The sequence below is a fragment of the Lissotriton helveticus genome, chromosome 3_1 (assembly GCF_964261635.1).
Source record: "Lissotriton helveticus chromosome 3_1, aLisHel1.1, whole genome shotgun sequence".
Lineage (NCBI taxonomy): Eukaryota > Metazoa > Chordata > Amphibia > Caudata > Salamandridae > Lissotriton > Lissotriton helveticus.
In genome coordinates, this window is record NC_136061.1 from 262,394,372 (window position 1) to 262,422,128 (window position 27,757).

General features: G+C 48.2%; 1 protein-coding gene across 6 annotated transcripts in view; it reads left to right on the forward strand.

The window, feature by feature from the left end:
* ACACA (acetyl-CoA carboxylase alpha) overlaps positions 1-27,757 on the forward strand; it is a 1,199,721-nt gene that overhangs the window by 784,612 nt on the left and 387,352 nt on the right. For all 6 annotated transcript variants that reach the window (XR_013608606.1, XM_078679777.1, XM_078679779.1 and 3 more), the window contains one exon: positions 22,891-23,034. Coding sequence is in view for 5 of the 6 variants with exons in the window: in XM_078679777.1 (XP_078535903.1) it covers positions 22,891-23,034 (144 nt within the window). In the remaining variant the exon portion in view is untranslated. The remainder of the gene's footprint in view (positions 1-22,890; positions 23,035-27,757) is intronic.

Below are 27,757 nucleotides of genomic sequence, written 5' to 3' on the forward strand. Positions count from 1 at the left end.
TTTCAAAGGCGGCACCGCCTTTGAAGCTTCCTGCCTTGGAATTAATTCCGGCCTGCAGGAGGTGTGAAGCCCCTTTGCCCAGAGCTGGCATTGTTCCTGGCCTCTGAGAGCGCAGGTTCTGACCCCATGAGGTCAGAAACATATCTGGTGGTAACAGGCTGGTTAAGACTAGTCTGATACCACACCAGTGTTTGGTAGGTTTTCAGTGGACCCGCTAAGGTGTCCCCTGTGTGCATTCATTAATAAATCCAACACTGCCAACAGTGTGGATTTATTAAAACGAGATGTTTGGAACTAGCATCTCCTATTACTTAGACCTGAGGGTACATCTAGGAAAGTGAATCAACTGGCAATCAGTGATTGATTTATAGGTTCCTTAGTCATGGTTGTGAGTTGCAAAGCTATCCTTACAAAATAATGAAAACATAATTTGGGACAAGATGAAAAGATAGTCTAGTGCATCAAGTGGAACATGATCGAGCATGTTTGAATTAGGCTGATTGACGTTTTGTACAGAGAACTTGTGAACATAGGATAGCTAATTGTTTTATATTACTTTCTCACGCAAGTTCAAAGGACACAGTGCCTCAGAGCAGAAACACAACTCTATCCTATACCACTAACCAATACACACATCACTAACACAACACCAATCAACACCATACATAACTACATCCCATTCAGACACACTCTCCCTGCTGTAATTACACCTAACAGATCTTCCATCAGTTGTCCAATAAACAGCCTCCTCTCCCTTCTACCATAATAACACTAACACCCAACTCACACACTGCACACCACCACACTTTGTAACTTTTGCAACACATATACTTTCAAATGTAATTATGGATCTACATATTTATCACTTTCTTCTAATTTAGCATTTCCAATGCGCTACCCTATTTCTCAGCCTATACTTCGCTCAATATATCTTCTATATACCTTCTAGTCCAACCTTCTGACTCATCTCAAACTTCTTCTACTACTCCTTCCAATGCACTGCCCTATCTCTCATCCTATACATCTATCAATATATCCTCTACATCCACTCTCTCATTTATCCCATACCACTACTATGGTAGCCAAAATAACCCTTTCTAGACCCCTCCTTATATCATCTGACACCTCATTTACTATACCCATCCCCTAAAACAAACCTTTCTAAACTCTTTCCTCTACGTCCTCCCCTCCAAAACTCCTTTTCACTCATCCAAAAGCCTCCTCCTATTGCTAAGACCTAAAAAAAATAAAAAAAACTTTCACTCTTTTATCCCTCCACTATCCTTTTCAATCGAAATTAACAGACTAACATGTTCACTTCTCAAATTCCATATTAAACTAGACTAATATGATACCCAAATAACTGAATAACGTATCCACTACTCAAATTACTTCATATTTTTTTACTATACTCATTTTCAACCCGTGGCGGGACCAATGGAAACGAATACTCGGGATGTACAGGCAAAGCCGGTTTTATTGACTTGAACAATCGCTTGCGCTGCTGGGGGGGATTACGATAGTAAGGCAGGGGCGCTTCGGTGCCTCTTCGAACTGGCGAGCTCTTCTCTTTCCTGACGTCGCTTCCGGGTCTTCCTCCCTCCCTTGGACTTCTGGATCCTGTAGTCCCGTCCGTCTTGCCAGGCGGTCTCTGGGAGCCGAGTATATGCAATGGAAAAGAGAAATACGACTCAGGCAGAGGTTCTGGGGAGTCGAGACTGTTTGGGGAGGGGTTGTGAGGGAATACACGCGTGCAACACAGCAAACAGCGAAGTGGCGGCGTGCAGTAGGGAAAGGGGTACCGTGAAGGGAGAACGACAAACGGGTGCACTACGGAGGCTTTAATCCTCGTCTACCCGCCCAGCCCACGATACGGTCCCGTACCTGGGTTAGCCACACTTCCCTTGAAGTGTGGCTGGGCGAAGCGCCTTGACGTTGGCCTCCTGGCTCTGCTACAGCTGGGCTCGCCTCTTCCTCCGTCCTCGCTTCTCCTTCGCTCTCGTCACCGGTTCTGCTCTCTGGGTTCGCCTCCTCCTCGTCCTTCTTCCTCCACTCCACAACGCCTCCGGGTGATGAACACACCCCCACCTCGGCGGCTCGCCTTTTAGTTCCGGGCCCCCAGCCGGCCCGAGGGCGTGGTCCACAAAGTCCTCCGTCCAGTTAAAGAAACAGTAACCGTCCTCTTTGTGTGAGCTGAATGCCTCCCCAGGCGCTGCCCCCTTCCAGTCCACTGGCTGCTGTATGGATGATGGCTGCTGTATGGATGACAAAGAGGGGAGCATGGATGGAGGGTCAGAGGTGAGTCGCCCCCGGGACCGAGGCCCCGCCCCCAGGTCACACAACCGTAATCCTTTATGGGTTTCGGAGTAGCGTGCTACTCACCAGAAAAGCGATTCAACACCCATCAGAGGTAACAAGTGCTATTTGAATGCAACTCATCTTCCCCTTTTATCCCTCAGCTATCCTTCTCACTCCAAGTAACTGACTAATATCCACCACTGAAATTACTTCATATTTCACCATATTAATTCGCCACTAATCCTTTGTAGGCTTCCTGAATAGCGTGCGTCAACAAGCGCTGTATAAGTACAAACCTTTGTCCTCCTCTATCCTTCTGCTATCATTCCAAATCCAAATAACTGACTAACCTATCCACCACTTAAAATGTATTTGCATGTTTTACTATACTAATTCAACACTAATACTCTATGGGTCCCGGAGTAGCGTGCTACTCATCGAAAAAGCGCTTTGACGCCTCGTCAGGGGTAGTAAGCGCTATATAAATGCAAATACAATACAATACCCCTCTCTATCTTTCTAGCTATCTATATATCTGTATTTTTCTATCTCTCTCTATCTACTATATATATATATATATATATATATATATATATATATATATATAGATATGTATGTATGTGTGTGTATATGTATATATAATAATATATATAATATACATACATACACACGTATGTACACGAAAACCGCAATATTTACATGGGCTGATATATACATGTACGTTGCGGTGTAATATATACACACACAATCACACTTTTTGATACCTCTACGTGGTACTCTTTATTTCGGGATCTGGAAAAAATGCCTGGGGGCACAAGGCATTCTCCCTGTAGCACATGATACCTGCTTCCTCCTACTTTGATCTGAGATGTCATTTAAAGGGGGGGGGGGGATTCTCTCTATTACTGGTAAGTATTCTCAGTGTGAAGAGATGTGGAGGAATGGGGCAATATACGTTGCATTTTAAGAGTGCGCTCTCTTGCTTGTCATGGTTTTAAACAACCACGGATATCTGCATTCGTATCCCAGAAGCGTCATTCGTCCTGAGAAGTGACAGTGGGAGAGTCCCGATGCAAGGTGCCTCCGCTCTGGGTCCGAGGCCAGCCCACGAGTCCGCAGGCAGCCATGCGAGCCGGAAGAGCCAGCCCCGTCCCAGCCGCTCAAAGAAGCGTTATAATTATTAATGGATGCCATGAGCTGCTCCGTAGTGGCGCGCGAGAGCTATTAGCAGCGTAAATATGGCCGCGGTGTGTCCGGGAATGCTAATCAAAGAGGCTTGTCGAAATCAGTCAACGGAAATTGACACTTGGGCAGCCTTAAGTACCCGCCAGTAAGCGAGGAGCTTCCCGCCAAGGTTAGGCAGTTCTTGGCTCCCGGATGCTGTCACCTTGGCTTCGTGGCAGCAGATTGAGGCCATATCGGTTTCTCTCTCAACAGCTTGCATTGAGGAACGGTGCACGGGATATTAGTGCACCATGCAAAATAGTGTTTTGCCTGCTGGAGCACTCCCTGGCACTGAAGGCAATTTTTGTAGACTTCTGTGGTAATTTGGTCGCACCACTAGATGGCACCTTATGACTGAGGTCTTCCTTCTCCCTATGTAGGCACCCACCCTGCTTGCGATAGTTGAGCCCCATTCAAAAACCAGAGTGCAACCTGCAGGTCGCATGTGCGAACCTCGTAAGAGCATAATAAAGGTAATTTACCCAAGTACCATTGAGTCAGATAGCATAAGAAAAGTGCACCTCTTTTTTAGGTGCCCGCCCCTTAATAGATGTGGGTCTAGAATGCGAGTTGCTAGTTGTGAAACAGACCCTTGAGTTATAAGACTTTCCCCCAAAGTTGTGTGATTCAGGGAACATCACTTTAGTTCCCTTATCTGCCAGATATGGGAGCACTTGGCCACTTGTAGAGCACCAGCATGACGTACTATTAAAAAAGAGAAACTGGACCTTTCAAATGGTAATTTATGTTATTGATAGGCTTGACCGGAATGCTTCTCTGAAAAACAAATCATGCTAATTCTGCTTGATTTTTTTAGTTTGCCTGCTGAGTAAAACTGAGAAAAATCTGGCGCTAGATCAGCGCTGTCCAACTTTTTTGGTGGAAGAGGTGTGGCGCCGTGGCTAGGGCGAATGACTCCGGAATCTGGGGATCACAGTTCGATCCCCGGCACCAGCGGCAGATTAGCCCAGCCCCATGTGACTCTGGGCAATAGCTCGCTTAACACCTTCACTGCGGCGGCTATTCCGCCGCAATGCTAAGGGGGCGGGGCGGAAGAGCGGCGGGCGCATGCTGGTGACGGAACCGCTCCGTCACCAGCGTCGGTTGCGCTGTGCTTATGACAGAGCGGTTCCGTCATGGCCCGCCCCGCTCAATAGAACGCTCAGCGCAGGCACGGAATCCGCGCCGCGCAGGTGTGCCGAGCGGGCCATGATGGAACCGCTCCGTCATCAGCACAGCGCGACCACGGCTGATGACGGAGCGGTTCCGTCATCAGCAGGGGAGGGGTTAATCTTTCCGACGGCCCCCAGCGCCTAGAGACCCTTACGGATGATTGTGCACTTTACAAATGTGGATTATTATTATTAGTAATAAGAGCTACTTATGTTCAATTAAAGTCTCCTCGGGCTTTTAATATTACTATTGTTGTAATAGTGAACACATCACACATGAATACATTAGTGATCTCCACAATGCAGGGTTACAAGCGCTAATATACACAAGCATAGGCAATGCCAACAGTTCTGGCTTATGAATGAACTGCCAAGCCAGGCCTAAAAATCTAATGATTGCTCTTCTCCCATCTGTACTGCCACCAGAGAAACCGGTCATACATTATTTAGTTGTCTAAGACACTTTAATAGCATTGTAATTGTATGTGTGTGCCCTCGAAAGGTCAAGGTCAGGCAGGATAAATAAACAAAATTACCACAGCTATGTGGAAGGTGAGCACTTTTTTGTGGAAGCACTCAATTATTCCCAATCAAAACGTACTCCTGGCTCCCAACATGTGGGTGGAGCTAAAGCACCTCTTCTGATGATATTTGCATAATTATCTGGCAACGGCTGCGCTGTCAAACCAGACCATAAAAAGGCTCTACCAAGTTGGAATGCCTCTGTATGGGTAATATATAAAAGCCATATCTGCAGTGCTCATGGCATTAAGGTAACAATATTAGTTATCAGTTTCCCCAATGCCGCATGATTTATCGCTCAGATATCAGCTTTAAATATGTTTTGGAAATTATGAATTATGAAAAAACACATCTTTCATTTTGAATAAGCACTGTTCAATTTTGGTGTGCATATATTTGCTCCACTAAACAAAAGTGTCTAATGTAGTAGGCTGAACGACACACTGAAGAGCTACTTACAGGTAGCTGGAGAACTACCAGTAGTTCACAAGCTACTCAATGGCAAAGTCTACGCTAGATGCATTCACCAGATTTCAGAGCTGAAAAGAGGAAAAAAAGGCTATGATGGGGCCACCCTTCCCTGTATAAATTTCAAAGGTGTGGACTGTGCCCTGAGACATTCTGATTGGGTCAGAATGACCCTAGACCATGGGCCTTTTCAACCATGAATAGGGCCCTATTTTAGGATCATTCCGATTGCCTGCTCACAGCCCGTTTCGTCCCTTTTATTTTATCCTCTGATAAGCAGATATGAGGGTCATGCGAAATTTACAGATTTGTGACTTCATTCTCATCTGTGTACCACTTACTTTGTGTCCTTGTTGCTGGTTACCTGCTGCCCTGTTTTGTCTCTCCTAGTTCAGCTGTAACACTGAACCAGTCAGTCACCCAGAGCTATACCATTGCTTATATTTTGGAAGACACTGTGTGTATATCTTAAGATTCAGTGGAGAAAAAAAATCGTGAGATGACACACACATCATTTACATCAATTTGTGGTTTGCTTTTGAGCATTATTCTGTTAAAATATAATAAATCTTGACAGCGCCAGAGGATGAGAGAAAAGGCCACTGGCGGCTCCTCCGCTAAGGCAGAGGAGCGTCGCCCCACTGCCTCGAAGCAACAAAAGAAAGGAAAAAATAAAATGATAATAACTAATGTTATAATTTATTTTGTCCTCCTGTGGCATCGTGCGTGCGTGGCAGGGCTGAAGAGCAGGAGAGGAGTGGTACAACCTCCTAAGTGCGCAATGGCCCTCTTGGGCCGCCCAAAACCGTCATGCGCACTTTCCCTGTTCTCTATGCAAGCTGCATTACAGCATGCATGGAGAACATGCTCACCCCTACAGCCCCTGATTGAGCGCGTCACAAGGCTCAGACCAATCACAACGCTGCATTGCAGCGTTGTGATTGGCTGCGGGGAGTGTGGGAGCCTTGGTGCTTCCTGCTTCCTGTTTCTCACAAGAACACAGGAATAGGTGCAGGAGAGGCAGTGCCGGCCGGCCGGAAGGTACATGATTTTTTTTAATGACCCCTGCCCCTTCCCCCACACCCACCCCACTCCTGCTTCCAGGCAGAAGCAGTGACTGGAAAAGGCCAAGTAAACTTAGCTAAAATCTCCCTCTAGATATTGCCGCCCAACACCCCACCCTTAATGTTCTGACGTCCTTTTCTCTGGAAGTTGCATCGCCATATTGATTATACTTTATATTTCTAAGTAGAAGGTGTGGTTTAATGGCCAAGGGTTTGACAATGGAACTAGCAAATATTGAAACTTGGCTTCCCCAGTTGACTAAATTGTGTGAGCTTTATGGTGCTGAGTGATACTGTGGTGGTGCTGAGTGATGCTGTGGTGGTGGTGAGTGTTGCTGTGGTGGTGCTGAGTGATGTTGTGGTGGTGATGAGTGTTGCTGTGGTGGTGCTGAGTGATGCTGTGGTGGTGGTGAGTGTTGCTGTGGTGGTGCTGAGTGATGTTGTGGTGGTGATGAGTGTTGCTGTGGTGGTGCTGAGTGATGCTGTGTGGTGCTGAGTGATGCTGAGTGATGCTGTGGAGGTGCTGAGTGATGCTGTGGTGGCCTTGAGTGATGCAGTGGTGGCCCTGAGCGATATTGTTGTGTGCTGAGTAATGCTGTGGTAGTGCTGAGTGATGCTTTGGTGGCGCTGAGTGATGCTGTGGTGGCGCTGAGTGATGCTGTGGTGGCGCTGAGTGATGCTGTGATGGTACTGAGTGATGCTTTGGTGGTGCTGCTGAGTGATGGTGTGGTGGTGCTGAGTGATGCGGTGGTGGTGCTGAGTGATCCTGTGGTGGTACTGAGTTATCCTGTCGTGGTGTTGAGTGATGCATTCTTGGCCCTGAGTGATGATGTGGTGTTGCTGAGTGATACTGTGGTGGTGCTGAGTGATGATGTGGTGGTGCTGAGTGATGATGTGGTGGTGCTGAGTGATGCTGTGGTGGTGCTGTGGTGGTGCTGAGTGATGCTGTGGTAGTGCTGAGTGATCCTGTGGTGGTGCTGAGTGATCCTGTGGTGTTGTTGAGTGATGCATTCTTGGCCCTGAGTGATAATGTGGTTTTGCTGAGTGATGCTGAAGTGGTGCTGAATGATGCTGTGGTGGTGCTGAGTGATGCTGTTGTGGTGCTGAGTGATGCTGTGGTGGTGCTGAGTGATGCTGTGGTTGTGCTGAGTGATGCTGTGGTGGTGCTGAGTGATCCTGTGGTAGTGCTGAGTTATCATATGGTGGTGTTGAGTGATGCATTCTTGGCCCTGAGTGATGATGTGGTGTTGCTGAGTGATCCTGTGGTGGTGCTGAATGATGCTGTGGGGGTGGGGAGTGTTGCTGTGGTGTTGCAGTGTGATGCTGTGGTTTCCCTGAGCGATATTGTTGTGTGCTGAGTAATGCTGTGGTGGTACTGAGTGATGCTGTGGTGGTGCTGAGTGATGCTTTGGTAGCCCTGAGTGATGCTGTGGTAGCCCTGAGTGATGCTGTGGTGGTGCTGAGTGATGCTGTGGTGTTGCTGAGTGATGCTGTGGTGTTGCTGAGTGATGCTGTGGTGTTGCTGAGTGATGCTGTGGTGGCCCTGAGCGATGCTGTGTGCTGAGTAATGCTGTGGTGGTGCTGAGTGATGCTGTGGTGGTGCTGAGTGATGCTGTGGTGGTGCAGAGTGATGCTGTGGTGGTGATGAGTGATGCTGCGGTGATGCTGTGGTGGCCCTGAGTGATATTGTTGTGTGCTGAGTAATGCTGTGGTGGTGCTGAGTGATGCTGTGGTGGTGCTGAGTGATGCTGTGGTGGTGCTGAGTGATGCTGTTGCCAGCTCTCTAGATCCCGACGCTTTTCGGTGCCACGGAGTTCCCAGAGATGCAGAGTAACTCAGCGGCCAACTAATATGAAATGTGAGTCCTTTATCTCTCACTCCTTCCCCGCCATGACATGTAGTGCACTCTGTGCCTCAACACAGTATGACAGCGTCACCCTGCTCACTCAGGCACGACACCAAAACCCTTTCCACGCAGGCCACAAGTCATGGAAGTACAACACCTTTTCAACTAAGAATAACTACGAGTTGTAGTTTGCTACCCGTCTCACAAAGTGCTTCGCAGCCTAGCAAGAGGTATGAAGCGCTGTACGAATGCAATTACAATTCCAACGTATGAGGCGGAATTAACAACAGCACCACTCATGGGCCAGACTGATTACCGAACACTGGAAAATGTAGCAAATAACTGTAACGTCCATACAAAATGCACCCCACAGATTGGTCGCTCCCTTGAAACCATGTCAGAACAAGACTTCTAAAGTGCCTAAACGAGGCGGACGCCCATAGACAACATGACACGACTCACCTCATCCGATCCCTTCCGGGACATTTCTCTCAGATAATATTTATCGCTTCCTCCGCAAAGCTCATGCGGTTATAAACCCTTAAAAAAAAGTTACGGTTCGCAGTAAAAATCGGCTTTGGGAGAGAGCTAAATGCTAACAATAATGCCCCAAAATAAAGCACTCTTTCTCTAAGCCAAGCAATGTTCCCTCTGTAATTCTATTGCACAGGCTTGGAGCATGAGACGCCTCTCACCAACACGTCCGTAAACATAACCAAGAGCACGCCTGCCCGAGACGCTACTCACAAGCGCGCGCTCAGAGCGGTGTCAGGACAGGATGGGCTCTTAGGAGGCCCTGATCGCCGATTAGATTAGAGCAAGGAACAGAAGTTTTCCTAGGAAATGTAGGTTCCGAACAAGATTTACACAAACGTGTTTTAAGGTGGTTGTCAGTGAGGGTCATCAGTTGCGAAAGATCGTGCTTGCAAAGGATGGTTGCCACATTTCTGCCATTCCTTTGCAGAGAGAGCGATCAGACGCCTGGAGTTTAGGAGAACGGGTCTAGTGTTTCAGTCTCGATCAAAGTCCATCTGAGAATCAGTTGGGCTTCGTTTCCGGGAACAGGGTTTCAAGTAAAATCTTCACACTTTTGAAGTAAAGAATTTCGAAAACAAACATTGATGCCTAAAGACACAAGTGGTGAAATAGTAACAAAGAGATGTTGTATACATGAATTCTGTGAAATGTGGGCAAATCACAAGTAGAAAATATTTTGTAACATATATTAAAGGCTTTTTTTAGGGCGCAGTGCTAGCTGAACTGAAGAAAAGCCAGGTTAGGTTGGGAGCCAAGCATGAGAAAGTGGCTTACCTCAGTAGAATGAACACATTGGTATCCCGCATAAAACAACAAGCACAAAATCACCGTTGCGGTCGGGGGCGAAACCAGGAAGTCAGGCATCCTTGCCCGTGACATGGGCGGGGCCTGTGACGCGGCCGGAAGAGGCCGGTGTTGCTTGTTGATGCAGGGCTCCCATTGAGGGAGGGAGAGCCCCGCGGTAGCGGTGGAAATCAAGAGAAGTCCCGGGTCCCAGGAGGGGGCTCGGGTGAAAGTAGAGAGGCGGGGTGTTTTTCGGCGGCGTCGCATTGCCCAGCAGCCCGGTGAGTGGAGCGCGCCAGTGCATGGAAAGTGAAAGCGCTTTCAAGGGCTTAAAGGGAGACAGGAGATGCACACGGCGCTCGCGTCCACATATCCAGTCCGATCTGGTCTGCAGCCTGCGCGTGCCCCAGTCCGGCCTGCAGCGTGCGCGTGCCCATCTTCTGTCCCCCTTTAAGCCCTTGAAAGCATAGCCGCCGACTCTGAGTCTAACTTACCCCGAAGCGGTTTTGCTGTACGAGCACGAGCTCCTGCCTGAACTGCCTCATCTGTGAGATAGGGTTGGGTGATTTCCTCCACGCAATCTGGTCCTAAGGAATCATCCGCCCCTCTTATGAAGGCTTAGAAGACACTTCCCCTGGTTGATCTCACCCCAAAATTATCACTTCGATCTTGGAGGACAGAGGTTACATGCGGGTTGAAAGAGTCCTACTAGAGCAAGAACTAATTCTGACCAAAAAAGGACATTTCACAAAACTTGAGGACGACAATTTCCCCTAGTACTGCGATGTGGAAAGCTGGACCTGCTGATTTCTTGAACTTCCAATCAATGCCGCTCGGACTACCGCAAAACTCATCAGAGGATATTGGACAATTGGTCACACTACTGGGTTTGGGTGGGAAGTTAGGCGGGGTAATACACCCAGGGAAGCCCAACCAGGCCATGGATCATTTATGGAATACATATCCCAAGTCTAAATTTAATGGGAGAGGGAGTGGGATAAACAATGTCGAAAGAGAGTACATGCTGACTGTTGATGCATTAGTGCCACTCAGTGGCAGTTTTTTTAATATTGCTTTATTGAAGGAAAAAGTATATACATCTCCATCTATGTTAATTTTGGTGATCACCCACCCCTAGCGGGATTGTGGTTGATACCCCAGTACCGTGGGAGCACTGGCACATACAAAGAAGCATTACAGTTGTCTATGATAACCTTTGGTCACAGAAACAATGCATCGTAAAACGGGTGAGGCATTTAAATACTTTGACTGCAGCCATTTTGAACGGAGATAACCGAGCTTTTATCTAACCTTAAAAGTGCTATATTTTGCTTTGACTCATGTCTTGAAAACCGCCTCCAGGGTGTGTAACAGCTTGAGAGTCTCGGTGTGCATGTCCAGGAGCACAGTCAGACTTAGCTGCCTGTGAATACGAGCTGCCACACCGGCAGGCGCCTTCACAAACGTCAGTGTGAAGATGTTAAGCACGCTGGACAGCTCCCAAGAGTCCATGGTGCTGATCTGTCAAAGAAGAGCAGGGGTCTAAAGAGCCCACAAGCAGAAACATATCTCTGGGTCAGTTAGGATCCAGGCATGATACTTTCACATTAATTTATGATTTATAAGTTGTAATTTTAAGATATTTATGAAAGTGTTGTTTCAAGTAATGAAACTGATTGAACATTCTTATTCATTCTCTCTGCTATCATTGTTTTTCAATCTATCTGGCTTACCACCTCCCATGCGCTCGACCTTGCCTATGCAGTTGAGCTTGGGTTGTCTAGTTTTTTGGTTCACTTTTCATCTCACACCACGTACTCAAGCAGTTTGATCTTCGATACTGCTTGGTAATGGCTACAGCCTCTAGAATATTGAAAATAGCTTGATGCTTAGCAGGGATAGAGGTAGTACGTTACAAAGTATAGCTCGTACTGCTTCTCACAACAGATATACTTTCATACTCTTGCTGCTTACCACCTTCAATATTGCCCCATCGCTCTGCTGAACTGCCGGCCCGTCTACAGCAAAAGGTGGGTGCTGCGGAAGGCTGTTTCTTGGCCCAGGTGCAGAGAGGGGGCAGAGTTGAACAGGCAGTCCCAAGTGTCGTCTCACTCTGCAGTCTGACTTCAAGCATCGTGACCGCACCAACACTGCAATTCTGCAGATCGTTGATGACTCGCCGCATGGTTGGCACTGAAATCTCATGTCTTGGCTTTTCTGCTCAATCTCTTGGTTGCCTCTGACATTGTCGACCACAATGCTTTTATCACCGTTCCTGGGAATCGAAAGGACATTGAAGGGGTAGTTCTTGACTGTTTTTTCCTTCTATCCGACAAACCGTTCCCAAGTAGTGAAAATTGGGAGCTCTTTCTCTAATCTGGACAGCCTGCAATAAGGGATCCTCAGAGTTGAATCCTTTCACCAACCCTAGTTTAGCCTCTATCCTGAAACACTTTGTGAGACCCTTAGGAACTCTGGAATCCTCTTTCACCTGTATGTATGTTAACAATACTTACCTGAAAGTTTCATCACTGCACAACTGTACCCTTCTCTCCAACGCCTTTGCAAGATTTCAAACTTGAATGTCAACTCAGCACCTTCAACTTACCTCAACTAAAACAGAATTCCTTTGCATATCTCTGAAGAAATCCAACCTGCCTGTACAAGAATGGATAGCATCAATCTCTACCCTGGAGTACCAACCCACCATTGTTCAGAACGCCAAGTCACTTATCTTCATCTTCGGCAATCAGCTCAACCTCCATGGTCATATTGCAGCCATGGCTGAGAGCACCCGGTTCCAAATAAGGGTTCTCTGGGGGATCATGCCGCTCATTCAGGAACAGGAAATCAGTTGTTCGGATGTTGGGTATCTCCAGTCTAGCTTACAGAAACTCACTCATTTCAGGCATCCCCAAAGCACACTTAGCTCCGCTCAGAGCAGTTCTGCATGGTGCAGCCCACTTTGTTACTAGACGGAAGAAATGTGCCCACATCACACCTATCCCCTGAATGGCTCCCTATTGAGTCAAGAGCTACATTTAAAGTTGCCTCCATCACCAGACACAACACGGCACTCCTCTTTGCCCATCTACCTAACTTGAACTAGAAAATTTCAATTCTCAGGTGCTAAACTCTGTTCTAGAAACGCACAATCGCTTCTCCTGGAGCCTCCCATCTAAACGAGAACAATACAAGAACCAGTCATTCTCTGGGCGCACCCCAAGAATGTGAAAGTCCCTTCCTCTGACCATTAGTACGACCCCAAGGCATGTAAAACGTATTTTCTTTGAACTGCACTTAGGCTAAATCTGTGATCTCCCGCACACTCTTGAATGTCTGTTTTTATCTTTTTTCCTGTGCTGTATCTCAAATATATTCTTGCTATGATTAGTAACTGTACTTTTGTAAAGTGCTCTATTGCCCCTGAGTATTGTCGGTGCTGTATAAAATCACAAAAACAAAACAAGTACTGTGCGCTTATTCAGAGAAAAAGCAATTAAAATGCATGCACATTTGCCACGCACAGCCTTTACCATGTATTTTTATTACTACGCATATACCTTTACCACGCATGGCGTTACAACGAATTAACATTGTAAAGGTATGCCTGGTAAGGGCATAAGCGTGGTACTGGTGGTAAGGGCATATGCATGATAAACATGCCGGTGTGTGGTAAGGCCGTAAGCGCTGTAAAGCTGCCGGCTTGGTTAAGGCTATTGGCGTAGTTAGAGGAAATGTAGAGACCCACTTCCTCTTAACGCTCTGCGCCATGCCTGAAGAGATGCCTCGTCGTCGTCGTGAGTGAAGTTAGCTGGATTGGGCCTGGGGCAGGGGGACGGTTTTAGGGCTTTAGGGTATTTTGAAAAATGATTAATTGGGGGGGAAGGGGGCGGGGGTCGTGCATGGGTCTTGTTTAAGAGTTCAGAGTAGGGGACGGGTATTTTTAAAATGGTCTTTGGGCCGGGAAGAGGTCGCTCAGAGGTATTGTTTTAGGGTTTAGTGCAGGGGATGGGTATTATTTAGAGAGGCTGGGGGCGGGGGTTCACGCTGGGGGCCTCTTTTAGGGCTCAGGACAGGGGTTGGGTATTTGCAAACCAGGCAAGGGTCCAGGGGGATCGCGCCGGGGACCAGTTTTAGAGCTTTGGACAGGGGTCAGTTCAGGGAAAAATCTTTATCACGCTTATGCCCTTCAACATTCATGCTTTTACAATGAAATTCGTTGTAAAAGCATGTGTGGTAAAGACATATGCGTGGTAGAGTTTATGCATGTTAAAGGCATTCGCGTTGTAACGTACACAGCATGCGTTGCAACGGAATGCGTTGTTCCGTCCTATAGCTGTTCGTGCACAAGCATGCGTAGACACTCTCTGTCGCCTGAGTTCTGCCCCATCTCCGTCCACCCCTTTCTCCATTCCCCTCCCTGTCTGTGACATGCCCTGCGGAAGAGGGAGTCAATTTATCTTCGTGATTTACAGCGCATCTCGGAAATACGCCTTCTCAGTAGACAAATGCAGAGAGATAAACTCAGTGCACTTTCTGAAACAGCGCATGCGTAAACTTTGCATCTCTTTGTTGCTCAGCTCATCGCCATCCTGTGCAAGAGGCCCATTTTTCTTCTTTTCCACAATAGGATTAGAGCAAGAAGCCAGTAGTACATCACATTGATGTAATCAGCTGTCAGGTGTCTCAAAGCATGTCTATGGTGGCTGCAGATAGGACAGGGCACATTTACATGTGTAGAAGTTTACATCAGTCAAGGCTTTGTTTGGCTTATATGTGGTGCCAGACTTTCCTTCCTATATTGGTTCTTGGATGCACTTTTTAGGAAAAACAACAGCACTTCGCTAAGTCACAGTTGGCAGGTCCTGACTGTCGTACTTTACAGGTAGCTGGTTCTTTCCGTCATACCTTACAGGTTGCATATCTGGTCCTCTCCGTCATACCTTGCAGGTTGCATATCTGGTCCTCTCCGTCAGACCTTGCAGGTTGCATATCTGGTCCTCTCCGTCAGACCTTGCAAGTTGATTGCATATCTGGTCCTCTCCGTCATACCTGCAGGTTGCATATCTGGTCCTCTCCGTCATACCTTGCAAGTTGCATATCTGGTCCTCTCCGTCACACCTTGCAGGTTGCATATCTGGTCCTCTCCGTCAGACCTTGCAAGTTGATTGCATATCTGGTCCTCTCCGTCATACCTGCAGGTTGCATATCTGGTCCTCTCCGTCATACCTTGCAAGTTGCATATCTGGTCCTCTCCATCAGACCTTGCAGGTTGCATATCTGGTCCTCTCCGTCAGACCTTGCAGGTTGCATATCTGGTCCTCTCTGTCAGACCTGCAGGTTGCATATCTGGTCCTCTCCGTCATACCTTGCAAGTTGCATATCTGGTCCTCTCCGTCATACCTGCAGGTTGCATATCTGGTCCTCTCCGTCATACCTTGCAGGTTGCATATCTGGTCCTCTCCATCAGACCTTGCAGGTTGCATATCTGGTCCTCTCCGTCAGACCTTGCAGGTTGCATATCTGGTCCTCTCTGTCAGACCTGCAGGTTGCATATCTGGTCCTCTCCGTCAGACCTTGCAAGTTGATTGCATATCTGGTCCTCTCCGTCATACCTGCAGGTTGCATATCTGGTCCTCTCCGTCATACCTTGCAAGTTGCATATCTGGTCCTCTCCATCAGACCTTGCAGGTTGCATATCTGGTCCTCTCCGTCAGACCTTGCAGGTTGCATATCTGGTCCTCTCTGTCAGACCTTGCAGGTTGCATATCTTGTCCTCTCCGACAGACGTTGCAGGTTGCAAATCTGGTTCTTTCCATCATACCTTACAGGTTGCATATCTGGTTCTTTCCATCATACCTTAAGGTTGCATATCTGGTCCTCTCCGTCAGACCTTGCAGGTTGCATATCTGGTCCTCTCCGTCAGACCTTGCTGGTTACATATCTGGTCCTCTCCGTCAGACCTTGCAGATTGCATATCTGGTGTTCTCCGTCATACCTGTAGGTTGCATATCTGGTCCTCTCCGTCAGACCTTGCAGGTTGCATATCTGGTCCTCTCCGTCTTACCTTACAGGTTGCATATCTGGTCCTCTCCGTCATACCTTGCAGGTTGCATATCTGGTCCTCTCCGTCAGACCTTGCAGGTTGCATATCTGGTCCTCTCCGTCATACCTTATAGGTTGCATATCTGGTCCTCTCCGTCACACCTTGCAGGTTGCATATCTGGTCCTCTCCGTCAGACCTTGCAGGTTGCATATCTGGTCCTCTCCGTCATACCTTACAGGTTGCATATCTGGTCCTCTCCGTCATACCTTGCAGGTTGCAGATCTGGTCCTCTCCGTCATACCTTGCAAGTTGCATATCTGGTCCTCTCCGTCAGACCTTGCAGGTTGCATATCTGGTCCTCTCCGTCAGACCTTGCAGGTTGCATATCTGGTCCTCTCCGTCTTACCTTACAGGTTGCATATCTGGTCCTCTCCGTCATACCTTGCAGGTTGCATATCTGGTCCTCTCCGTCAGACCTTGCAGGTTGCATATCTGGTCCTCTCCGTCATACCTTATAGGTTGCATATCTGGTCCTCTCCGTCACACCTTGCAGGTTGCATATCTGGTCCTCTCCGTCAGACCTTGCAGGTTGCATATCTGGTCCTCTCCGTCATACCTTACAGGTTGCATATCTGGTCCTCTCCGTCATACCTTGCAGGTTGCAGATCTGGTCCTCTCCGTCATACCTTGCAAGTTGCATATCTGGTCCTCTCCGTCAGACCTTGCAGGTTGCATATCTGGTCCTCTCCGTCAGACCTTGCAGGTTGCATATCTGGTCCTCTCCATCATACCTTGCAGGTTGCATATCCGGTCCTCTCCGTCAGACCTTGCAGGTTGCATATCTGGTCCTCTCCGTCATACCTTGCAGGTTGCATATCTGGTCCTCTCCGTCATACCTTGCAAGTTGCATATCTGGTCCTCTCCGTCATACCTTGCAGGTTGCATATCTGGTCCTCTCCGTCATACCTGTAGGTTGCATCTCTGGTCCTCTCCGTCATCCTTTACAGGTTGCATATCTGATCATACCTTACAGGTGGCTCATTGTGAATGTCGTACAGTACGAGGAGTCTGATCCTGACACTAGACCCGATGGTGACTTCCTTACCTTAGCGGAATCTGCTCCTAATCATAGACTTCCATACACACCACACCTGGTTGAATCTCACTGACAAGCCTTACTCGTGTCCAGTCCTGCTACATCTTACAGGAGGTAGATCCCTTCATACCGTACTTGACACAGATTCTGTCAGCTGTACGGTACAGGTGATCACTCCTTCCATATCTTTCAGCACGCTTATCCTGCCTGCCAAGCCTTACAGTTGGGCGGTCTATGCTGCGGTACACAGCTCTTGTGGCTAACCATGACTGAAGGAGGCAGGTCCTGACAACCATACCATGGACCTGGCGGATCCTGTCTGCTATACCTTACTGGACGTGAGTCCTGACCTTGCAGGGAATACTGCTACTTGTCGCATTACAGGTGGCTGCTCCGTTATGGGAGGCTCTTCCAAGGTACATACTGTAGTAGAGGATGATCTTGACTTTGGTAGCTGAGCGGTGGCTGTTCAAGCCATATCTTGCAGGAGGCTGCTCCTGACTGCCTTACCGTATAGGATGGGAGTCCTGACTATGACCCTTTACACGAGGGAGGACTGCACGTCGTCAGATGGCAGCCCCTGCCTTCCTTACATCAGCTGGTCTTGACTGTTAACCTACCAGGGGTTGGCCCTGGTTGCAATCTTCACAGAGGTCTGGTCCTGAGGCTGACTGTGATTCTTTGTTAGGTGTCTGGCCCTGTCTTTCCTGTATGATCTTTCTGAGTTTCGGTTCTGACTGTCATACATTTCTTGAGACTGGACCTAGCTATCGTCCCTTCGCCGCTGCTGGCTGGTGACCTGCAGCACATCTCTTTGACAACTCAAGATACATAAATCTGAGTGCCACCAGCTCTTTGCTTTGTATCCGAACAATTTATTCTTCTGAGATACAAACAAATCCCAGGCTGAATTGCTGAAAGTGGCCATGCTTTTCCACCTGCTGCTTCCCTGTGACATTATAGGCATGTTGACTAGTTCATCAGTGGCCTATTCACCGAGTTGGCACTCATCCTGTTGGGGTTGCAGACGTCCAAGCCATGACTCCCATCCTCCACAGTGCCTGTTCTCCTCCTTCTATAGATCCATTCCGGACCCTGCCACCTTGCAAGGCCCATACATCCCACCGTGTCCTCCCGCAGACTGTACACTGTTTTCCCTGATGAATTATTTTCCTCGTAGGCTGATCCAAGCCACAGGCAGATATCCCCACCTTGCACCATCTGCGTGTGTTCACTGTGTGCTTCGGTGCCAGGTGCATGAATCTGCTTGCTGGCTTGCTTGAATCGTTTGCCAGAGATAAAATCTCTGTTGTTTCATGGCACAGAGAGTGACTTCATAACCAGACCGAGGGTATATAGCTGATACTAAAAATGACCCGTCCCTTTGCAATATCTCTTTATCACTTTCCTTTCTGAACGTTATGGTGTATAAGGAGTGCTCATGTCTCCTGCAGTTATATGCGTTTTATTACAAAAAATAAAAGTTTATAAGGGCGATCTGATGTTTGGAGGACTGGTTAATGTATGGCTGCGGCGAGGCAGTGCTTCATTTATTAGGTTATGGTAAGTGAAAGGGCCCAGACCTTTTATGGTAACTCACTGCATAATAACGGGCTCCTGAATACCAAGGAGGCTTAATTCCGATTCCACCTTTTTCCGCTTTCTTCCACCACCCTACACTTCCCGGCTCTTTATTTCACTTGTGCAGGCTCTTTGTCATCCATGCTTTCTTTCTTTCTTTGCCACTGGTTCCCATCTTACTCTTCTCCTTTTAGCTCTCTTGTCTCGGGTCAGAGTTTTACGATGAAAAATATGTCCATGGTGGTTCCCAAAAATGATGACCTTTTCCCCAACACCTGCAACCATTACCACAAATTGAGTACTAGACCGGGGCCACCCCCGCTGCAGTGGGCCTGCTAAATCTAGGGTTTACTGCCAGGTCGGTGGTCCGTTTTCCCCTGAGGCAGCTTTGCTTCAATTGCGGGAGATGTTTCGTGCAAAGAAAACAGTGACTTCAGGGCTACCACATTGCCAAGCTTTTTTAAAAGATGACCTCCCTAAGCGAGGGTTTACTTTACAAATAAAAAAAGAAAAAGGAAGACTCCTAAGAGACGTTTTTACGGCATGGGCAAAGTGTACCAGGGCCCCAACCTTTCAGGGGAGGCACTGATAGATCCAGCCCTGTTCTGCAGAGAGTTTGGTTGCCCTGATGACCTTCAATAATTCTAAAAGAGATTGTTTCAAGTACCGTTTTCCTTTAATTTATTTTTCATGTGTGTGATGAGTGAGAGTCCAATACAGACTTTTTGCAGGGGAAATGTGTTTGTGTTTTATGCAACATCCATAAAAAAGGTTTTGTTTTTTTAGATAAAAACAGGACCTTGCATATTCATATGTTACAGAGTAATATTACATTTAGACTTTGGACAAGTGCGCCCGTACATATACTGAGATGCTGCTGTGTTGTAATGTTGAAAACACACCTCACTATTCTTAAATATTATATGTCAACACATTTAGACTTTGGACAAGTGCGCCCGTACATATACTGAGATGCTGCTGTGTTGTAATGTTGAAAACACACCTCACTATTCTTAAATATTATATGTCAACACATTTAGACTTTGGACAAGTGCGCCCGTACGCTGACAGAGACCAGGCCTCCCCGATTTGCCCGGACGGTCCCGGTTTTTCACCAGCTGTCTGGGCAGATTTTAGGAAATGTAGCTCCTGTCCCGGTATTTAGAGATGGTCAGCTAAAAACGGCGGGAGGTGTTTTTTATGTTGTACAAAGCAGGGATAGTGAGTAGCTGATTCTAGAAAGCAAGTTCATTAACAGGCAAGCTTCTGGGTTTAAAAAATTGCATTTTCTGCATGGTCTAACTACCTGTTCTGTAATTCTGTGCTGAGGAACGCTGTCATTCTCTGCGCTCGCTTGAAGTAAGACTTTAGTCCTTCTATTTTAGTGAAATGTCCAGGTTTTTGGCTTTACAATTCTGGTCACCCTACAAGGAGGGCATGAATGAGCTGAAACTGGATCATCAATTCAAAGCTGTTCCGTACGAGGTCCCCCAAAATACGTTTGGCCCAGGGCCCCCCGAATCCTTAAGATATCACTGAGCCTCCTTGCTCTGGAGCTTTTCTCCCATAGCGTTGGAGCCCATGTGGGGATCCGCCGAGGGCAACACCGCGGTCTGTGATGGCAAAGAGGCCGCGCACCCCGACACCGGTCCACTGCCCTGTTTGTGTCTGGATTGTCTTGAAACCCTCCCTCCCCAACCTCCGAATGAGGTGGGGGGTCGTGAGGTGAGCTGATGGGGTACCTGCTAGCTTTTGGGGGATGTCCCGTTACCGTCCAACTCTGCACAAGGCCCCAAGACCATCAATGCCCCCAGCCGTCATCCGGATGCTGTTCCCGTTGTAAGGCTGCCCGTGTTCCCGCCTGTGGTAGAGCAGCGCGCGCTCCCTCGTGTTATTGTTGCCATGATTTGTCCGCGCGCCCCCTGCATTCATCCCAGCCTCCGCTCGCCTTTCTGCTTCAGCGGTCTGTCTGTCTGCCGGTTTTCTTTACTCTGGAAATATCAGCCGTGCAGGTGCGCGATGCCCTCTGCCTGCTGGAGAGACCAAGGCCGTAAACATAACAAACGGCTTGTATTTGCCGCTGTGTCAAAGTTATGAGTTTATTTTGTAATGATGTGCTCCTGCCCTCATGAGCTAAACTGGCCGTGGCGGAGGTGTTATTAGTAATATGGGCTCGGCGGAGCAGAAAGCCGAGTGACCGAGAGATCAGTGTATCAGTCAGCGAGAGGGCGAATGCAACGAGACAGCCGCAGAATGAGAAAAGGGCCGCCGAGATTAAAGGCAGAGCCGAGCGGGGCGCAGACCCCGCTCCAGTGGGCGGGAGGGGAGCCGGGGGTCCTGCTTTCCAGCCTCCTGCTCCCGCCTGGCCGACTCCGGTGTCAGGCAGGACCAGCCCCGAGGCAGAAAATCTGGACGCACCGGCGGGTCCTTCGTGTGTTTGTTTACCACCTTGACAATGTTCATTTTAGAAGTGGTGTGTCCGTCATTGATTTTGCTGTGTTGCTTCACCTGATTGCTATTGCCTTCTTTTCCCCTTCCTTCACTTACCTTTGAATCACTTATGTATTATGTATAGACACCTTGTTGCTTTTGATTAATAAAATTCTTTTGAACAGAAAAGAAGTGGTGTGTCCTTTTTTTCCCTCCACATTTGACGTGTTTACTTCAGCTAGGCTTTCTCTTTGACTGCACCACAGCAGAACCCTTTGGAATAATAACAAGTGGCTTGGTACAAAATATGTTTATGGTTCTGTCCTGAATGAAAAACTCATCGGGGCTTTTTTTTGAAGAACTTGTGTTATTGATTGGGCCGAGGAGAGAAGCTGCAGGGCCGTTGTGTAGATTTTCAGAGCTGAAGCTTGTTTAGCGGCTAGGACAGGAGCAAAAACGGAGCATCAGACACAACCCGCCAGCTAACCACCGTGGTGGTGTGGGGGATGCACAGACAGACATCTAAAACAGACAGTGCCAACCTGGAGTTAAAAAAGTGACAACAATTTGAATTAAAGTACATGGTAATGCACCCACGTGGCAAAAACATAGAGCTACTGCATTCGGACTCCACCTAACATAAAACCCACGGCTCTCAGAAACAACCTCTGAACATGTGGCCACTTCCAGTAGGCCACAAAGCGGCAGCTCAGTCTTGTTGGCATTGAGCATCAGGAGACTGCTTCTCCTTCATGCCGGAATGATGCAAAGACAGTTTTGGGAAGTCTCCTGAAACCGAATAAAGGGCTGTCATAGCGTAGACATAGCTTAATGTCATTAGCATATGATACTGACTATGGGATGTATGTATATTGTACACAGGATGAACCACAAGGAGGATGCCTGGGGACACCCACAGTTGACCCCACTGGCTTGTATCTGAAAGGTTAGGGCCTAGTCCTTCTTGACAAGAAGGGTGACTACCATGGCAGAGCCACTCAACACAGACCAGCCCCCTCTGCACAGCAGCTCTTCGAAAAGCATTAATGACCAGACCATGTTGGTTTGGTGATCTCTTCCCTGTTGTCGCCTACCACCTCCATTTGTCCCAGAAATCTTTTTTTTTTTTTTTTTTTTTTACAGAGTTTTATATATCGCAAATTTGACCCGAATCGGGTATCAGAGCGCTTTACATAGCACCAGTTGCATTACATGAGGACACATTAATTTTTGTTAGGCACAGGAAGATTAAGTGATTTTGCCAGAATCACAGGATGTTCAGCTGTCATTGCCGAGACTCAACCCCAGTTCCACAGATTTGAGGGCCGTTAAGCCAAATCTTCCTTCTAACTTCCATTTCCCCACACTGCTTCTCCCCACCGCCCTTCTCTGCCATCTATTTTATTATCTCCAAGTTCTCTCGTCTGCTCCTACACCATCACTTCCTTTGAGGCAAACTCCAGTCCATCAATACAGCTTTTCTTCTGTGCGCAACAAACTCTTTTCTGTCCTAGTAACCTGTCCTCCTCCTTTCTATCCTCCTCCGCCTCTTGTCTGTTTGCCCACAGCCTCCATTCTGTCCTACAGCTTCACTTCTGTCTCTTATAGTCTCCATTCACCCCATAACAATCATTCTGTCCAACATTCTTCCTTCAGCCCCAGTAGTATACTTTCTGCACCTACATACTTCCTTTTGTCCAACAGCCTTCTTTCTGCCCCCTCAACGTTTCTTTATGTCGCTCATATAATCTGTACTTAAGTTACAGTTGTATTTACCTACATCTTCTGCTCTTGCATTAATTGCTTTCTTCTTCTCTTAGGTTCTGGGCCGTGATGTATATACCTCAAACAATCAACTGGGTGGAATCCAGATCATGCATTACAACGGCGTGACCCATAGCACAGTGTTTGATGATTACGAAGGCGTGTACACCATCCTGCAGTGGCTGACGTACATGCCCAAGGTAAGTGCGCATCCACAGTATTTGCAATTGACCCGCATTTTGCTTCCTCAAAACAACAATTATAAGAGCACACACATATACGTGACTCTAAGCAAACACTGTTGCATATATATATAAATGGAGGCAGCACCAAGGCACACCTGCACAAATGGATAAAAAACACTGTAACACAAATGCACAGATACGCCATTACGTGCACACACTAAGCACAAACACTATCACAGATAGATGCAAACACCATCACCAGCATACATGCAATGTCAAAAGCACTATCACATAGACTCATGCTCTCACACAAACACTTTTTCATACAAGCAAATAACATCACAGGTATAGACACAAATATTTTGACACTCAAACATCCTAAAAAACAAGCACCATCATACTCTTTCTCACAAACACACACACTGGTCTGTGTGTTTTGCCTGTTCTGACTGGTTTTCTTCTCTCCATCTAGTCTCAGACATATCGGATAATGACAGTTCAAGTCACTCTGTTAAGCGTTACTGTTGCCCTTTGGTAATCCGAATCCTCTGCTTGATTTGTAACCAAAATCTTCAAATTGAAATTAAATTCCCATTGTGGGCTGTCTTGCAGACAAAAGCTTGAAAAACCTCTCTTTTTAGAGACATGTGTGATTTTTATCAAAGCAAGATAATGTTGCCAAAATTCCAACGACTGAAGTTCATAATGAAGTATTATTCTCCTACTTTATTAAAGACAATCCAACAATACAGTCCAGTATTTTACATACTGTTTTCAATTTACATTTCCCTATTAGAAAACAAACACCTTTTCATGTTGACTGCGCCCAATAACCTGTAATATAAGGAAATGTGTAGCGGGCATGGTGTTATATGGCCCGATATTGCCACTGTGGTATAACTCTCCGACCCAACACATAGTTCAACATATGACTTGACCAATAGTGTCATCTGTGACTTGACTTGTGACTTTGCATATTCTGTGGTTAGAGTGATGACAAATCCTGGACTTGGTTTGTTCCTGTGCTCCAACTGAGGAAATACCTTTTCACTGCCATATTTGTTGGTAACCTAGGAGTCGACAAAGCCTACTCACAAGTTGTGCATTCTTTCTACCAGTATTCTACACCATTCATGATGTTTGTTTTCATTTTGTAATACAACCTGCAACTAAAAGTGTCCAGTATCAACAAATCTTTCATTGTAGCACCACTATTCATACATTTACTGACATATATTCATACGGACACAGATGAATAAGTTACTTAACTTCGGTAATGCTTTGTTCGAGGTATGTGGGCTGCTGAATTCATATCTATAGCATAGATCGCTGCCTAGTGTTGGGTCCGGATGATTGCACATTGTTGTCCTGGAAGAGTGTTCGAAGTATCACGAGATAGGTTGCTCCTCCCCTGGACTACAGTGCGCATAAGCATCTTCTCCATCCCCAGATTGTTTTTTTCCGCCATTGGGTTCGGATGTATATTCGACATCTCCAGTTCGGAATCGATATAGACTTTTCTTACGGCCCAAAGGCCTTATCTTAACCGTCGGTATTGTTTGCGTTCGGTCCCAACTCTGTTCCGGCTCAGTTCCCGAGTCGGACGTCCAGAGGAGTCGCGTGGCTCTTCGGTACTCGGGGCCCAGTCGACGCGGCAAGACTTACGACGACATCATGGAACGGAGTCCATTCAAAAAATGTCGCGTGTGCGGATCTAAGTACCCGCACATCGACGTCCACCCTGTGTGCAACAATTACCTGTCGCCGGACCACGATGAAGCCAACTGTATGGCTTGTTCCAGGTTTCGATCGAAGAAGACGATTCGACTTCGGCGCGTGGCGCGCCAGGAGAACCGGCAGTCGGCCCCGGCACCAGTGGATATCTTTGACAGAGAAGAAGCAGACGAGCAAGAGATTCATCTGCAAGTTTCCCCTCCAGCGGAGGAGATCGACTACGGATACGACGCAGACGTCGAGGTGGTTGAGGCCACAGAAGTCGTCGACGAGGTAGGAGACGACAATGAGGCCTACGGGGCCACGGAAGATAGCTCGTGTGAAGAGCTAGGCCCCGAACTAACAATGACTATGGCTCAGGTCGAGGGATCGCCACGCGGCCTTACCCAAGACCTTCCACCCCGATCCACGGCCTCGCCTATGGGCCTGGCTACGGACACTTCTGCGGAGCCGACGTTGCTCAAAACGAAACCGAAACCTTTGGTGTCTACGAAAGCGAAAGTAATTGAGACGCCATTGAAACTGAAGACGTCTGCCACCCCGGCCGCCTCCTCGTCTTCGGACGCGTCGGGGCAGCCGAAGCCGAAGAAGGATGTCGACCCGGGGAAGTCGGCCAAGGGCGCCGAATCGAAGTCGGTCAAGGGCGCCGAGTCGAAGTCGGTCAAGGCCGTCGACCCAAAATCGGCGAAGGGCGTCGGACCGAAGACTGGGGCCCCGCACCCCGTAGTCAAGGCCGCCGGCACGAAGCTGTCAACGCAGAAGGCCGCCGGACCGGCGGGATGACGCAGCGCGCAGAAACAGGCTGATCCGGTCCCGGATAAACATAAGGCATCGACGCAAGAGTCTTCCCTCGCTAGTGGACCGAAGACGTCTGTCGGATCGACGAAACCGTCCGCTTCCTTTACGAAGCAGGTGTCGGACTCTCTTCAACGCATCAGGAACAAGGCTTCCGCGTCCGCACCGAAGGATGCTTCCGCCGCGAAGCCTGCTGCCACGACACCAAAGTCTTCGGCGCCTCTCCTGTATACGTTGCCGCCAAAGGTGGCACCGAAGGCCTTAGCTCCACGGTTGGTCACCGAAGCGCCAGTCCCAGTGTCCACGGCGCAGAAGCCTTCTCAGCCGCTTGGAAGCTTGAAGCCTCGACAACCCTCGGTGGAGGAGCAGTCGGAGCACTATATCGACGCCAACACCGGGAAACTCACCCTCTACAAGAGGAAGATCACGGCGACCCAGCCTTTGGAGTCCTACACGATTCCTTTGAAGCGCAAGAAGCCTGCTGCGGACTCCCTTGTTCTGGTGGTGCCTCTTGCTACACCGACTCCACGAGTGGCTACACCCTCACCCACTTATTCGGATGTGGAGGGTGGGGATGGTGATGACGAGGAGTATGGCTTTCCTGCCAACACTGATCCTGAGGATCACAACAACTCGTGGACAGTTGCAGGTGACACAGGGGATCAGCACACTGCCCAGGACCCTCAGGTGTACGCTGTCAAGACCTCTCCTACCGAGGATTCAGCTGCATTTAATGCTCTGATTGAGAGGGCGGCTAAAAACCACGATGTGGACCTCCACAGTGACCCTATCGAAGTGGACTTCCTTTTTGATACCTTTTCCACTGCAGAAAAGACTGTCAAGACTCTCCCCATGCTCAAGGGGGTTCTCAAGCATGCTGCGGACATTTTAAAGGAACCCACACGGGCCAGGGTGGTCAACCCTAGGATTGAAAAGAAATATAGGCCGGCGCCTGGCGACCCCACCTACATCAGAGGCCAGTTGCCATTAGACTCTCTGGTTGTCTCTAATGCTCGGAAGAGGGCAAACTCACAAACCACTGGTGATGCTCCTCCCCCCGACAAGGAGTCTAAAGTGCTGGAGGCATCAGGGAAGAGGGTGGCGGCTCAAGCGGCCAATATCTGGCGTATCTCTAACACTCAGGCGCTACTAGCCAGATATGACAGGGCCCACTATGACACACTAGAGACCCTGTTGCAACATCTTCCAGATCAGTATAAAGAGGCAGCTGAGATGCTTATTCAGGAAGGGAAGCTTATCTCCAACGCTTCCATTAAGTGTGCACTGGACGTAGCGGACACTGCGGCCAGGGCTATTAACACCAGTGTCATGTTGAGACATCAGGCCTGGCTCAGGATCTCCGGTTTCAAGTCGGAGATACAAACTACCATCCTCAATCAGCCAATTAACCCCGATAGGCTCTTTGGTCCTGAGGTGGATACAACCTTGGAAAAGATAAAAAAGGATACCGAAACTTCTAAGTCCATGGGGGCTCTCCAGTCCCAGCAGTTTCGGGGCAGCAATTTTCGTCGCTCAGGCAATAGAGGTGTTTCCAGAGGCCAGATGTCCCAGCAAACGCAATACAATAAGGGTGGGGCGCAATCCTCTTACACCAAGCAGAGTAGAGGCGGCTATCGGGGCAACAGCACCAAGGGCAGAGGTCGTGGAAACAACAACTCCCGCTCCTCCGCCACCAGTAAACAGTGACGCCCTGTCACTGCCCCCCGATCATACTACACCTGTTGGGGGAGACTCCAGCAGTTCCTGCCCGTCTGGAAATCCATCACCACGGACAGGTGGGTCAGGAAACGTATCCAGTTCGGTTATTGTCTGGAGTTAACATCCACTCCACCCAACATGCCACCAAAACACCGTCCTATGTCCACAGAGCATTTGCAATTATTGCAGCGGGAGGTACTCATCATGCTGCAAAAAGGGGCCATCGAGCTCGTGCCGGTGGAGGAAGAAGGCACAGGAGTGTACTCCCTGTACTTCTTAATCCCAAAAAAGGACAGATCCCTCAGACCCATACTGGACCTCAGGCCCCTAAATCGGTACATTCTATCAGAACACTTTCATATGCTCACACTGCAGCAGGTTCTCCCGTTGCTCAATCAGGGAGAATTCCTCGCAACCGTAGATCTCAAGGATGCCTATTTCCACATTCCACTGCATCCATCACACAGGAAATACCTCAGGTTCACTATTC